Source organism: Oryzias melastigma, linkage group LG17 (genome assembly GCF_002922805.2).
Source record: "Oryzias melastigma strain HK-1 linkage group LG17, ASM292280v2, whole genome shotgun sequence".
Taxonomy (NCBI): domain Eukaryota; kingdom Metazoa; phylum Chordata; class Actinopteri; order Beloniformes; family Adrianichthyidae; genus Oryzias; species Oryzias melastigma.
In genome coordinates this window covers 7669565-7683241 of record NC_050528.1, presented here as the reverse complement: position 1 = coordinate 7683241, position 13677 = coordinate 7669565, and the positions used below count along the sequence as shown (strand labels likewise).

Below are 13677 nucleotides of genomic sequence, written 5' to 3'. Positions count from 1 at the left end.
ACACCTAGTTAGCACCACACCTGAAACTGATCAGAGACAGACAGGCAAACAAAGATCCTATATACATACAGAGGTCTCACTCTGATACTAAAACACAGAAAAAAAAAGAAAAACAAAACTAATATGGCCACAGTCGTAACACCCTCCTACTTAAGTTAAAACTTCTTATCTAAGGAGATTTTACATTTTTACTCTGAGCCGCATGCACGTGAAAGGGCATCAGCCAACACATTCTCAGATCCTTTTTTATGAAGGATTTTAATGTTGAAATCTTGCACCATCAATGACCAACGCATAAGGCGTTGGTTTGCATTTTGCATCCTGAATAGAAAAACTAAGGGGTTGTGATCTGTGTAAACGGCAACAGGGAGTGGACTGGAACCAGGATATACTTCAAAATACTGAAGTGCTAGCAGCAGAGACAGTGCTTCCTTTTCAATGGTGCTGTAATGAACCTGGTGTCTGTTGAATTTTTTAGAAAAATAACAGATAGGATGGTCAATACCTTTGTTGTCCTCTTGCAACAACACAGCTCCAGCTCCAGAGGCACTGGCATCCACCTCCAACTTAAAAGGGCGTCCAAAGTCAGGAGCAGCCAGAACGGGAGCACTGCTTAGAAGGGCTTTCACAGTTTCAAAGGCATATTGACACTGAGGTGACCAAACAAAGGGGACTTTTGTGCTAGTCAAACTGGTTAAAGGGCTTACAATGTCGGAAAAATTACGACAAAACCCACGATAGTAGCCAGCCATCCCCAAGAAACGACGAAGTTCTTTACGATTTTGGGGAGCTGGGAAACTTACAATGGCATGAACTTTATCTGTGAGTGCACGGACATGACCTTGACCAACATCTTTGCCAAGGTAAGACACTGTGGCTTTTCCAAAGTCACATTTTGCCAAGTTCAGGGTGAGCGAGGCTTGACACAAGCGATCAAAAACATCCTTTAAAGTGACCATATGAGAATCCCATGTTTGGGAATACACAACAATGTCATCCAAATAAACTTCACAGTTGTCTACATCAGAGAGAACAGTGTGCATGAGACGCTGAAATGTTGCAGGGGCATTTTTAAGACCAAATGGCATTACTGTATATTGCAAAAACTGATCCGGAGTAACAAATGCAGAGATCTCAGAGGCACGGGAGGTCAATGGAACTTGCCAATAGCCTTTTAACAAATCTAACTTTGTTACATATTTGGCAGACCCAACCCGGTCAACACAATCTTCCATGCGTGGCAAAGGATATGAATCTGTTTTGGTGACCTTGTTCACTTTTCAAAAGTCAGTGCAGAAGCGGACAGTATTGTCAGGCTTGGGTACAAGTAGACATGGTGAACTCCATGAGCTGGAGCTAGGAACAGCAAAACCATTCTCTAGCAGATAGCTGACCTCGTGTTGAAGCTGACTACGCTTGACAGGATTAACACGGTAGGCATGTTGTTTTATCGGGTCGCTTTCCCCAACGTCAATGTCATGGGAGATCACTGAAGTACGAGTTGGGATATCTGAAAATAGAGACACATAATCTTTAATTAACAAAGAAACCTCTGTCTTCTCAGATCCACCTAAGTGACTTAAGTGAGAATCCAAGTCCTTCAATATCTCTGAATTTTTGAGACGTGAGGAAGGTTCCACTTGCCGAAGACCATCACTTTCAGGGTAATACTTAGATGGGGTGATCACAGAGGCAACAACTGTCGCCTCACGATCAAAATAGGGTTTCAACATGTTGACATGACATACCCTGGATTTGCGACCTCTGTCAGGAGTACTGACTACATAGTCAGTCTCACTAAGCTGTTCTTTTATCACATATGGACCACAAAACTTTGCTTGGAGTATAGAGCCAGAAATGGGGAGAAAAACGAGAACTTTGTCGCCAGCCTGAAATTTTCTACACACAGCTTTTCTATCAAAATGCTTTTTCATTTTTCTCTGAGACACTGAAAGTGCATCACATGCCACCTGACGAGCATGGTGCAACCGCTCTCTAAAAGAGCTGACGTAGTCCAAAACATTTGTTCTTTGATCACAGGAATCTGACACAAGTTTGTCTTTCAACAGTTTAAGGGTACCTCGAACAGTGTGGCCAAAAACAAGTTCTGAAGGGCTGAATCCAGTGGATTCATGTTTGCTCTCACGAGTTGCCAGCATCAGAAAGGGAAGTCCTTCATCCCAATCCTTCCTGGATTCAAAACAGAATTTTCGCATCATAGACTTCAGAGTTTGGTGAAAACGTTCCAGTGCACCTTGCGACTGGGGGTGATATGCACTTGACATCCGATGTGTAATGGAGAGGGTTTTGAGGACTTGACTGAAGATGCGAGATGTGAAATTTGAGCCCTGGTCAGTTTGGATAACCTTTGGCAACCCAAATGTAGAAAAGAAATTAACAGGGGCTTTCACAATAGTTTTTGCTTTGAGTGTGCGCAAAGGTATTGCTTCAGGATAACGTGTTGCAGCACACATTAGAGTTAAGAGGTACTGGTGTCCCGACTTTGTTTTGGGTAGGGGACCAACACAATCTAGAATAAGATATTCAAAGGGTTCCCCAATCACAGGAATGGGGTGCAGTGGAGCAGGTGGAATGTTTTGGTTTGGTTTTCCACTCATCTGACACACATGACATGACCGACAATATGCAGAAACATCTGACTTTAAACCAGGCCAAAAGAAATGTCGAAGAATGACATTATATGTTTTTTTAATACCTAAATGACCTGCGGAACCATCATGGGCCAAACTAAGGATTTGGGACCGAAATTCTTGTGGGACAACAACTTGCTCAGCAACATTCCAGCCTAGGTTACCAAGTGCAGGGGGAAACCAGGTACGCACCAACAAATCATCTTGAATGTGGTATGGGGACTTTCTCCTGCTGGAGTTAACAGCAGCAAAACAGTTGGTTAATGAAGGGTCGCTCTGTTGAGCTTGAACAAATTCACTTTTGGCTACATCAAAGGTCAGTGTAGCATCCACAAAAGATAAATTATCATTTACAACCTTCTTAGGTTTTTCTGCAGATTTAGAAGTTTCGTCTTTCACAACATCATTGCACAAGAAGGTATCAGACAAATTAGGGATGTCACCCATTTTTCGGGTTTGTGCACGCGTGACAACGCACGAAGGAAAAACAAATGAGGAGCCGTCAGCAACTGAAGCGTCAGTACTGGTGTCTACAGGGTTGTCGAGGATTTCAGGAGAAGGAAACACCTTATCCCCTGCCAGATCATTACCAAGGATCATGTGTATCCCTTGTGTAGGTAATTTATCTCTGAGGGCAACTACAACTGGTCCAGCAACAAGAGGGGATTGTAAGACAACTGCATGCATAGGGGCTCGGACAACACTCATTTTGAGTCCCCATACAAAAGTATCATAACCACAGGATGACTTAGAAGAAAAAGGTAACACACTGCTCAGAAGCAGAGACTGGTTCGCACCAGTATCCCGCAAAATGGTGATTGGAACACTGCTATCCTTTTCCTCTGTTAAAGACACTGAGCCTTCAAAAATGAAAGGACGAAAACCTTCATCAGTTTTGTCTGTCCTTTCAACAACGGTGACATTGGATGAATGTTCACCACCAGACTGAACAAAATTCACGCTTCTTGTTTGCTTTTTGGGGCCTTTGTTTTGGTCTTTCTGGGCCAGTTCAGGGCAAGTAGCAACTAGATGACCTTTTTCATGGCAGTAGTAACATTCTCGTTCATTTAGTGGCAGTGTAGAGGCAGGTGACAAATACTTTGAACATTGTTCTAGCTTTTTAGTAACCCCATCAGTTGAAGAACTGTAGCTGTGCTGTGATGAAAAGACTGGACGGTGAGTTAATACAAACTCTTCTGCAAGTACAGCAGCATTTTTCAGAGTAGTGACTTTCTGCTCATTAAGATAAACCACAATTCTTTCAGTAAGGCATGATTTGAATTCTTCCAAAAGCATTAACTCACGAAGTTGCATGAAGTCACTAGCTTTACTAGCAGTACACCATTTATCAAAAAGTAAACTTTTTTCACGAGCAAATTCAACATAAGTTTGGTTAACAGATTTCTTGCATGCACGAAACCTCTGGCGATACGCTTCGGGCACTAATTCATATGCTCTCAAAACGGTTGCTTTTACCAAATCATAATCCAAACTCTCTACAATAGAGAGAGCAGAACACACTTCTTGTGCTTTACCCACAAGTTTACATTGGAGTAGCAAACTCCACACATTTTTCGGCCAGGCTAGAGCGGTTGCAATACGCTCAAAAGCATTGAAATACGAATCCACCTCAGATTCTCGAAAACTAGGAACAAGAGCAATGTGTTTACTTACATCAAACTTCTCATGAGCAGTTGAGGTTAGGGGGACGTGAGGAGCAGCCGGTTTGGCTTTTTCTATCTCCAAAGCCTGCACTCGCAGGTGCATTAGCTCCACTTCTCGAGTTTTCATTTCAAGATCCACCTCCTTCATCCGAAGGATGATTTTTAGATCCTCTGTGGCCACACCAGCCTGGAGCAATGCAATTGGGTCAGTCCCGGTACTGGCTACAGGAGCCTCCGCACCAGCCTCTGCCCGATCGGGGTTAGTGGCGTTAGCCGCACCTGCAGCAGCCTCCACTCCTACACTGCCACCTACACCACCCCCAACTGGTTTCTCCAGGAATGGCCCACCTGAGGGTTGGAGCACTTCCTGCTCAATTAAGCTTTCTGTCAAAAGGCTCTTGATCTCCAGTTTTCGTGCGTTACTGGGTATATATACATTATAATACGTGGCAATAGCTAACAAATTTGCCTTTGTACAGTCATCTAATTTTTCTTCACTAGGATCCAATACAAAATTACCTAATTCGAATGCCATGGTCAAGTACAAAAAGAAAACTGCTAACCAAACTTAAAGCCAAGTACAAACAAAAGTTTACAAACCTCAAGTATATCATACAAATACAGATACAATGAACAATACCCAGGCAATGTATTAAGATCCCGGACGAGCCCCCAATTTATGTTATGCCCCTCTTTGTCCAGGGGTCTGGGGCCTAACATAAGTAAACTCCACTCAAAGATTTAACTACAAAAACACAAGAAGACTGGCTCTGCCAACACGACTTAATTTATTTACAAGAAATGATGATTGTCAAAAAGCAAAAACCAAAAGAGGTGAAGCAAAAAGGCTTCAGGGTGAACTAAAGGCCAAAATAACAAACATAACCCCCACCTATTTAAAAAAGAACACAAATCTTACCTATAAATAAAAGGAAAAACAATGACAAATGCTAACCTTCCTAAACTAACAAAAACAGGAGAAAATATGTATGAAAGAAAATGGCAGTTCACCCCTACAGCTTCACTGTACAATGTAAACAAATGACCAAACAAATACAAAACCACACAAAGTAAACCTTTACACAAAATACCAAATCAGGACTTCCACCAAGCACAGTCTGCTCTACACAGGTCAGTCAGAATCAGAATCAAAATCAAAATGGAGAAGAAAGCCTAGATGATAACAGGCTGCATCAGAGCTCCCTTCTCGCGGGCTGGGCATCCATTTGGTTCTTTTAAAGGCTGCCTCCACCAGTTTTGGTCCAATAGGGGGCCACACCTAGTTAGCACCACACCTGAAACTGATCAGAGACAGACAGGCAAACAAAGATCCTATATACATACAGAGGTCTCACTCTGATACAAAAACACAGAAAAAAAAGAAAAACAAAACTAATATGGCCACAGTCGTAACAGCTAGCATTGGGTCAAATATTAGCTAAACTTCAAAATAGCCTAAAACATGGGGGAAAAAAACTAAATAAGCCAAAACAGCTAGAATGCAGCTGAAATATTAGCTAAACTGAAAATTCTTGGTAAAAAAATCTTGGTAAATGCCAAAATAGTCAAAAAGCTAGCAAAATACCAATTTTTAAGACGTCAAAACTGTAATTTTTTAACATAATTATGAATAATAAAAATGCAGGAATATATTCCAGAATAAATCAACTTAAACATAAAATAACTTTCAATATTTTACTCTCCATAAAAACATATTTTGTCAAAATTATACAATTTATAAATGAGCGCAAGATAACATCAGGCCATTAATAACAATAAAATAAAATGATCTGGAGGGCCGGATATAATTACCCGGAGGGACAGGTCCGGCCCCCGGGCCTTGACTTTGACACGTGTTCTAGGAGATTATTGAAAAATAATGAACATAAAATTAATATTTTAAAAGGTTATTGCTTTATTCTATTTAAGAAGCTCATAGTTTGCAAATGAAAAGACAAAAAATGAGAATAAATACACAGCTCTTTGAAAATCTTGAAAGGTCCAACATGTCCAGGACATAGCTGTGGCGTTGCCATAGGGTGGGCGTGGGGGTGGGTGAGATCAAAGCCGAAAAAAGTGGCACCACACTCAGACTAATCAGGCTAAGAGTTCCACTCTTTTCTGCTCAGACCTAATTACGGCTCAGGACTTCCTCAAGGAACAAGCCTTCAGAAACGAGGGCCATGACAACTTCACAGCCAGAGCGCGGCGAGAAACGATTTACTGACCCTGGACTCAGATGAAAGGTGGCCTCCTGCCTCGTGGCTCTTTATATTGTTCATTATTAAAACCTGATAATCAGAAAAATTCGGCATGGGTGCCAGATATAGAAGAATCAAAGGGGGAAATGATTGTGTTAATCACTGCTAAAATCTCTGCTTTCATTTCTAGATCTGATAAAACAAAATAGAAGAAATGAAAATGAAAGAAATTACTCACAAGATATAAAATCTGCAATAGCACATGCAAATGTATATATCTATCAATGTGTATATGCATATCTTGTTTAAATTTGTCAACACTTCCTACCTCCATGTTTTTTTTGCATGTTTATATTTATATATATTTATTTCATTGTTGATGACAATTAAACATTTATTTATCTGTGATAAAACAGGTGTGATCCTAAATTTAAAGAAGATTTTCTTAGGCCTTCAATTCTTCTTCTGAAGGCCTCCATGCGATCAGTCAGCACAAACTTAGAGCAGGGAAAGGTTTAGGTTGTATTTCAGATACAGGTCAGACGTACAGATGGTTGGAAAATTGGCTTAAAGGGTTTTTACTTGTCCTTGCATTAACACAGTTAAGTACAACCCCCAAAAGTGATTCTAGAATTACAGAAATTACAAAAAAGTGGACTTTTACTATTATTTTTTTAACTTTTATAAAAGTTTGGTAGCAAAATGGCAAGAATAGCTGTGACAAAAAGAGAAAACATGAACAACCACTTATCAGTGATGATTAACAATCTATTATTTGGAAAAAAAAGAGAATTACAGTCAAAAGAATTGTTTGGCACACACCTTCAAAGAGAAAAAATGTACATTTCTGGTTGGTTTCTCTAAAACATCTGCATTCTTTGGATGCAAAGACGAAATCAGAAATCTTCGCTGCTGTTTTACTAAAAAGTCCCACTTCAAACTGGTTGACAGTATGCTAAAGCTTAGCTTCTGGAGCCCACAAGCCCCACTCAAAGGGCTTAAGCAAGTATATCTGATTTGCTCAAATCACCTTTAAGTAGTGGAAAATTGCCACCAGATTAGGACTGACAGGCTGCTTCGGTGCACCGGGAGCTGCCTCTGTCAGCAGGTTATGTTAAACACATGTACAGTAATATCCTGTGTGCACAAAAGCACATTCTTCACACTCCCTCTATATTGAGGATCTGCTCTGTGGGACCACATTCCTCCCGTACATTACTTTTGTTCTCCTTTGCTATGCTAAATATGCACAGGTGGCTTGGAGACCCCCTTCCAGGGGAGGAAGAGTGCAGGAAAGGCAGGGAAATCAGCACGCCGTTTTCAGCAAATGAAAGACATATTTGGCATTCCAGGAGGACTGCTCTGCTGTAGGGCAGCCAGGCCTACACTTTTGACTTCTTGGAGATTTTTAAAAAGCAAAGGCAGAACAGTTCAGCTCAGTCTTTGCTCAAGGACTTGTACTTTCTGTGATCTTTCATCTGTAACAAATGAAAGGTGACCTTGAAGAACTATAGATGAAATAATTCAGGAATTTCTCTCACTTTTGAGAGTGGGATGTTTCCTAAAGTCTGGCAAATATGCAAACTACCCAAACTTACTGTATGTCACACTTTCTAAACTTAGCAGTTAAGAGACGAATGCTGTTCTCTGTGGATTTAGAAGACGAGTTTCAAACGACTCAAAAACCGTGCTCTCATAGGCCTCAGCTATGGAACAGCAGAACTGCGCATGATGTCAGACCTTAACAGTTTTAAATGTTATCTTTTTAGAATGGCTTTTAATGCTCAGTAGTTGGTGGCATTTTCTTTTATTTTATTCTTATTGATCTTTTATGTATTTTGCTACAGACTGCTTTTGAAATCGTTTACTGTTTTTTAATATTTTGTTCTTAATTTGTCTAATTTTTTAAACGTTCCTCTTTCTTTTATTGTGAAGCACTTTGGTATGCTATACGCAGTTGTAAAGTGCTATATAAATAAAGTTCATTCATTCAAAAACACCAAACACTGGACAAAAAAATTCTTAATCAAATGTAAAGTTCTCTATTTTCTTGAATTGGGTTTTTTCTCATCCATGGACAAACATTTTTTTGTTTCATAAACAAACATTAATCCTTGTAGTCATTATTTATATGATTTCATTCAAAGGACATTTTTGATTTTTATAAACAAGTTTCCTCTTTTTTTTTTTTAACAGAAAGCAATAAAATGGGTTTTGGCATTGGACAAATACAACTTCAAGCATCAACATTTAGCACCATTATTCTTTTACGTCAATTAAACTATTTAAGTTTCCATACTGGACCAAAGTTTAAGTTTAGTTCTCATCAAAGTTGATCCAAACCAGTAAAAACTTTCCCTCTCTCATGATTCAATACACATCTCAATACATGATCCACAAATCGATACGCAAAGGATTCAACTTCCTTTTTGGTGATACGATACAGTCCAATTCAGTCCAAAAACTCTAAAATCTAGATATTTCTTATTCATGTGGCATTTAAAGCAATACATTATAATGCATGGGATTTGACAGACAAATCTATTCAGGTGTGAACTTGGACAAATGGTTTCACAATTTTTCCTGGAAAACTTTGCCATATTTTGATTTAGTTCTAAAGCGTTCTCAGTGATCTTTTATCTATGATTATGCTATTTTTAGCCAAAATGAAAAAAAAAGGTTAATTTCCTAGGACATAGTTTCTGCAGAGCGGCAGGAGTTCTTTAGAAATTCCCCTTTGAGTTCCGGGCATGAACATTGTAGTGGAACAATCACAATAACACACTAAGGGCTGCCACAAACGATTATTTTAATAATCAACTAATCGCAGATTATTTTCTCCTAATAGTTGATTAATCAGGTCGTACACAAAGTGGATGTAATGCTCACATCTTAACCATAATTTGCTTTTAACTAACTACAAATAAAGAGAACTAAGATGAAAGTGTATTCAACTTTTAATGAATCATGCATTCTCTGCCCTTCATTAGATTATGGGATTAAAACAAGATTAAATTAAATGTGAGAGAGCTAAGAAACATACTTTCATTAAACTAATTTTGACAGGTGACCTTTGACCCTACACCATCCGTCAAACTCGTTTTGACCGGTGCCCCGCCCCTCAAGATGATGCAACAATTTAATATAATTTGTACGTATATATAAAGGGTATTTAGGGTCAAAAGGATCCGGGCCTTAACTTTGACACAAGTGACAGTAAAACACTGCCTTGGCTGGCATTAAAGAAGTATTTGTTTCATGCAAACAGAATTCATTCAGAAGGCCCAAATCGTCTCAGCTGAGAATAAAGATGCCAGATTTTATTGGTTAGTTTAATATTAATAATTCAAGCCGAGAAAGGAAAGACATGGGAAGACAAGAAACTCCCAATAACCATTTTCAAACTTCAAACCTTCCAACAAGGAAAAAGCTAGGACACATTTGGAACAAGCACTTTGTTTGTTGTTTCTTCCCTCCACAAATGAAGCCTCACAGTGTCTGCTATCGCTTAAACCAAATGGGCCGAACGATTACCGGGCTTGAGATGGTGCCTCTTGACAGCATATTGGACATTGTAATCAACCTGCCATCATGGGTTCTGATGCAGCAAATCAACACTAACGGCTGAGCTACCCTATATTTCAGTCACTGGAATTGAAACTGACAAAAACAGAGCTGCAGAGCGTGCTGGAGATTGCATTTTAGATTGAAGTGGAGAAGACATCACCATCAGCTGCAGTCTTGCTCTAAGGGTTGTAGTACAAGAGACAAAGAAGCCGGGGTGGTGTTAGCCGAGTCAATTTGAGCTGCTTCAGTGTCAACTTCACAGAACAGCAACAGCATCCGCCGCCGTGCTGTTTGTTCTGGGTTTGTGGTCAAACCAGCACATCAACAGTGCGATAGACCTGGAGAAGAACACATAATAGCTTTTGAAAGGATGTTACTCACATCTATTCATGATCTATCTTCTCTTTTCCCTCTTGCTCATGCCTATATCTGGCCTTGCTTAAGACCAGGTCCCCAAACTTTTTCTTGTGAGGGCCACATACCTGTTTTCTTATCTGATGAGGGGCGGGGTCGGTTTGTAGGCTAACAGAGAAAGTGTAACAATCACAGCCTAAACGCAAATATTTACAGTTTTCCAGAAAGCTGAACATAGACAAATTTTGAATAATTAATTTCTGTAATCTTCACAGAAAAAAAAATGCAAAAAAAAAAAAAACGGAATTACCTGTAATAGATTAAGATGCTTAAATTGATAGCTTAAAACACTGAAGCTGATAGCTAGCTAAAATATTAGCAAAGTGTCCAATTAGCTTAAAAATGGGAAAAATGTCTAATATAGGCAAAACAGCTAGCATAAAGCTAAAATATTAGCCAAACTCCAAATTAGTCTAAAAAATGGAAAACATGTCTAATTTAGCCAAAGTAGCTAGCATAAAGCTAAAATAATAGCTAAACTGCAAATTAGCTTACAAAACTGAAAAAAATGTTTAATTTCGCCAAAACAGCTAGCATAAAGGTAAATATATGCTAGGGTCCAAATTAGTCTAAAAAATTAAAAAAAAAACAAAATTAGCCAAAACAGCTAGCATGTCGCTGAAATATTAGCTAAATGCCAAATTAGCCTAACAAACTGAAAAAAGCCTAAATTGTTCAAAACAGCTAGCATGGAGTTGAAATATTAGCTAATCTCCAAATTAGCCTAAAAATCTGCAGAAAAAAAATGAAAAAAATTGGCCAAAACAGCTAGTTTGTGGCTGAAATATTAGCTAAAGACAAATTAGCCTTAAAAAATGAAAACATGTCTAGTTTATCTAAAACAGTTCGGGGGGCCGGGCCAAATGTGGAGGAGGGCTGTATCCGGCCGTAGTATGGGGACCCCTGCTTTAGACTAAACTTATCTAAACTAAGAACATACAAGAACAGATGAGCAGAAAAAGTTAATTTGTTCTAAATATGAACATATTGAATATTTGAACAAATGGTTCATCAAACATTTTTGGATTCTTCACAGCAAGTTAAGGTGCTTTTTTCTGCTGCAATTTTCAGTTTTTACATGATTTTATATCTAGTGTTTGAATACAATATGACAAAATACAGTTAGTGCCACATATTTGAGGTTGTGCTGGATAAATCAATACACGATAAGCACACAAATAGTGTTTTAAATTGAAAATATTATAAATAAATTCAAACATATGCATACATTTATATTCAGGACCCAGGTTCCAAAGGGTTAAGAAAATTTTTTGAGTATTCTAAGTACTTCTACTTTGAAATTTGACCTTTCAGGTTTGGCATTGAACCTGTGCTTTTATGAAAAAGTTTTATTTTCTGAGTGACAAACTTCAATAGAAAACTTTACATCCCAGTGTTCATATTTTAAGCTATACTGATGTTTTTCCACCAGTCAATCATAGCCTCCACATGTGACATTTTCCAATGAAACTGGTTATAGAGACCGATGTGTGTTACAATTATTTTATCCCTATATATTCACTAAAATATTACATTTTTACAGCCTTTAATATCAACATAGAAAACAGAAACAAAGCGATGTTTCTAAAATGGTTTGTTCAAATTTGAGCATATTGGCGCCCTCTAGTGGATTAAAATGTTACTGCACACGCACTCAGACTTATTTTTCACTTTTTGTTGTTTTTGTCTTGATTTGATGCATTGATTTGTGTACAATAAAGAGCCTTAAAGATGCACCAGAGTACATTTATTCTGTTTTAAGTTGTGAATTGAGTTAATTTGGAAAATATATTCTTGTTAAAGTAATTTTACATACATTGGGGATCATATTCTACACAGGGGAGGCTGAATCTGGGGCAATTAGCGGATTCGAGGGAATTCATCGGCGCACCACAAGCCGCCGTTCGGGGGTGTGACTAGGGTTGCTGGGGTCTATATATATTCAGATGTTTTGTCCGTTGGCTCCATGTGAATGAGCGGAGCTGACCAGTGGAACGCCGCTGCCGCGGGACGCCTCGCTCTCTCCGATGATGGATCTCTCCCTTCGCGCGCTCTGTCTGGTTGTTCTGGCGGCATCGCTGACCCGGAGGTCAGGTGCGAGCGGACCGGTGATCCGCTGCGAGCCGTGCGACGCCGCGGCGCGGCTGTCGTGCAAACCTCTCCCCAAAGACTGCGCGGAGAGGGTGCGGGAGCCGGGCTGCGGCTGCTGCATGACCTGCGCGCTCAGCCTCGGCCGGAGGTGCGGCGTGTACACCGCCAGGTGCGGCTCCGGGCTCACCTGTCAGCCCCAACCGGGGGAGAGCAAACCTCTGCAGGCGCTGCTGTTAGGACTCGGCATCTGTGCAAACAGCAGCAGCAGCAGCAGCAGCAGGACGTCAGTGACCGTCAAACCAACACCTGTGCTCTGTAAATGGACAGGTAAGACACTTAAACAGGGAAATCTGGTTTTGTTGACCTATAAACTCATCTATAAATTGGCAAAAAGTTGTACACTTTTTTATTTTATTAGGCATGGTTGAGTGTAAGTATAAAATACACTCTGTGTAGTAACTAGGGGTGTGCCAAAATATTGATACTGCGATATATCGCGATATCTAGTCCTGTGATTGATTCTCGTTCGGTTCTCACTAAGTATCGATCTTTTATTTTTGTTTGAAGAGGCTGTAAAACGTGATATTCATAATCCTTTGGTGAGACGTTTATTTGGAGATAGATAGGTATGGTATGGAGTGATCTTTGTGCCACCATATTGCAAGAAAAAGTCACAGTTTGCAGATAAAAAAATTTAAAATTTCAAGCCAAATATAAAGTGTTAAGATTAAAGCTTCTCAATTTGCAAATAAAAAAATGTAACATTAAATCTAAAAAACTTTTTTTGCCTTCTATAACTATTTCTGCACTTATAAGCTTTTTTTTAATTTAAAAAAATAGTAAGGTGCGGCACAATTAATTTAAGAACAATTAGCGCTGCAAATGTTTTGGAAGCAAAAAGAGTTTATAAACGCAAAAATCTTTTTGAAAGCAAAAAAAAAGTTTTGCAAGTACAAAAATACTTTTGGAGAGCAAAAACAAATTGCAAAATCAAAAATATTTTTCGAATGCAAAAAAAAAGTTTGTAAATGCAAAATTACTTTTTGAAGGCAAAAAAAAAGTTTGCAACTGCAAAAATATTTTTGTATT

At 39.1% G+C, this 13677-nt stretch overlaps 1 protein-coding gene across 1 annotated transcript in view; it reads left to right on the top strand.

Moving 5' to 3' along the window:
- Positions 1 to 11891: 11891 nt before the first annotated feature.
- Positions 11892 to 13677, top strand: part of LOC112147859 (insulin-like growth factor-binding protein 3) — a 10432-nt gene continuing 8646 nt past the window's right edge. The window contains exon 1 of the mRNA XM_024274507.2: positions 11892 to 12915. Coding sequence (XP_024130275.1) covers positions 12525 to 12915 — 391 coding nt within the window. The 5' untranslated portion in view covers positions 11892 to 12524. The remainder of the gene's footprint in view (positions 12916 to 13677) is intronic.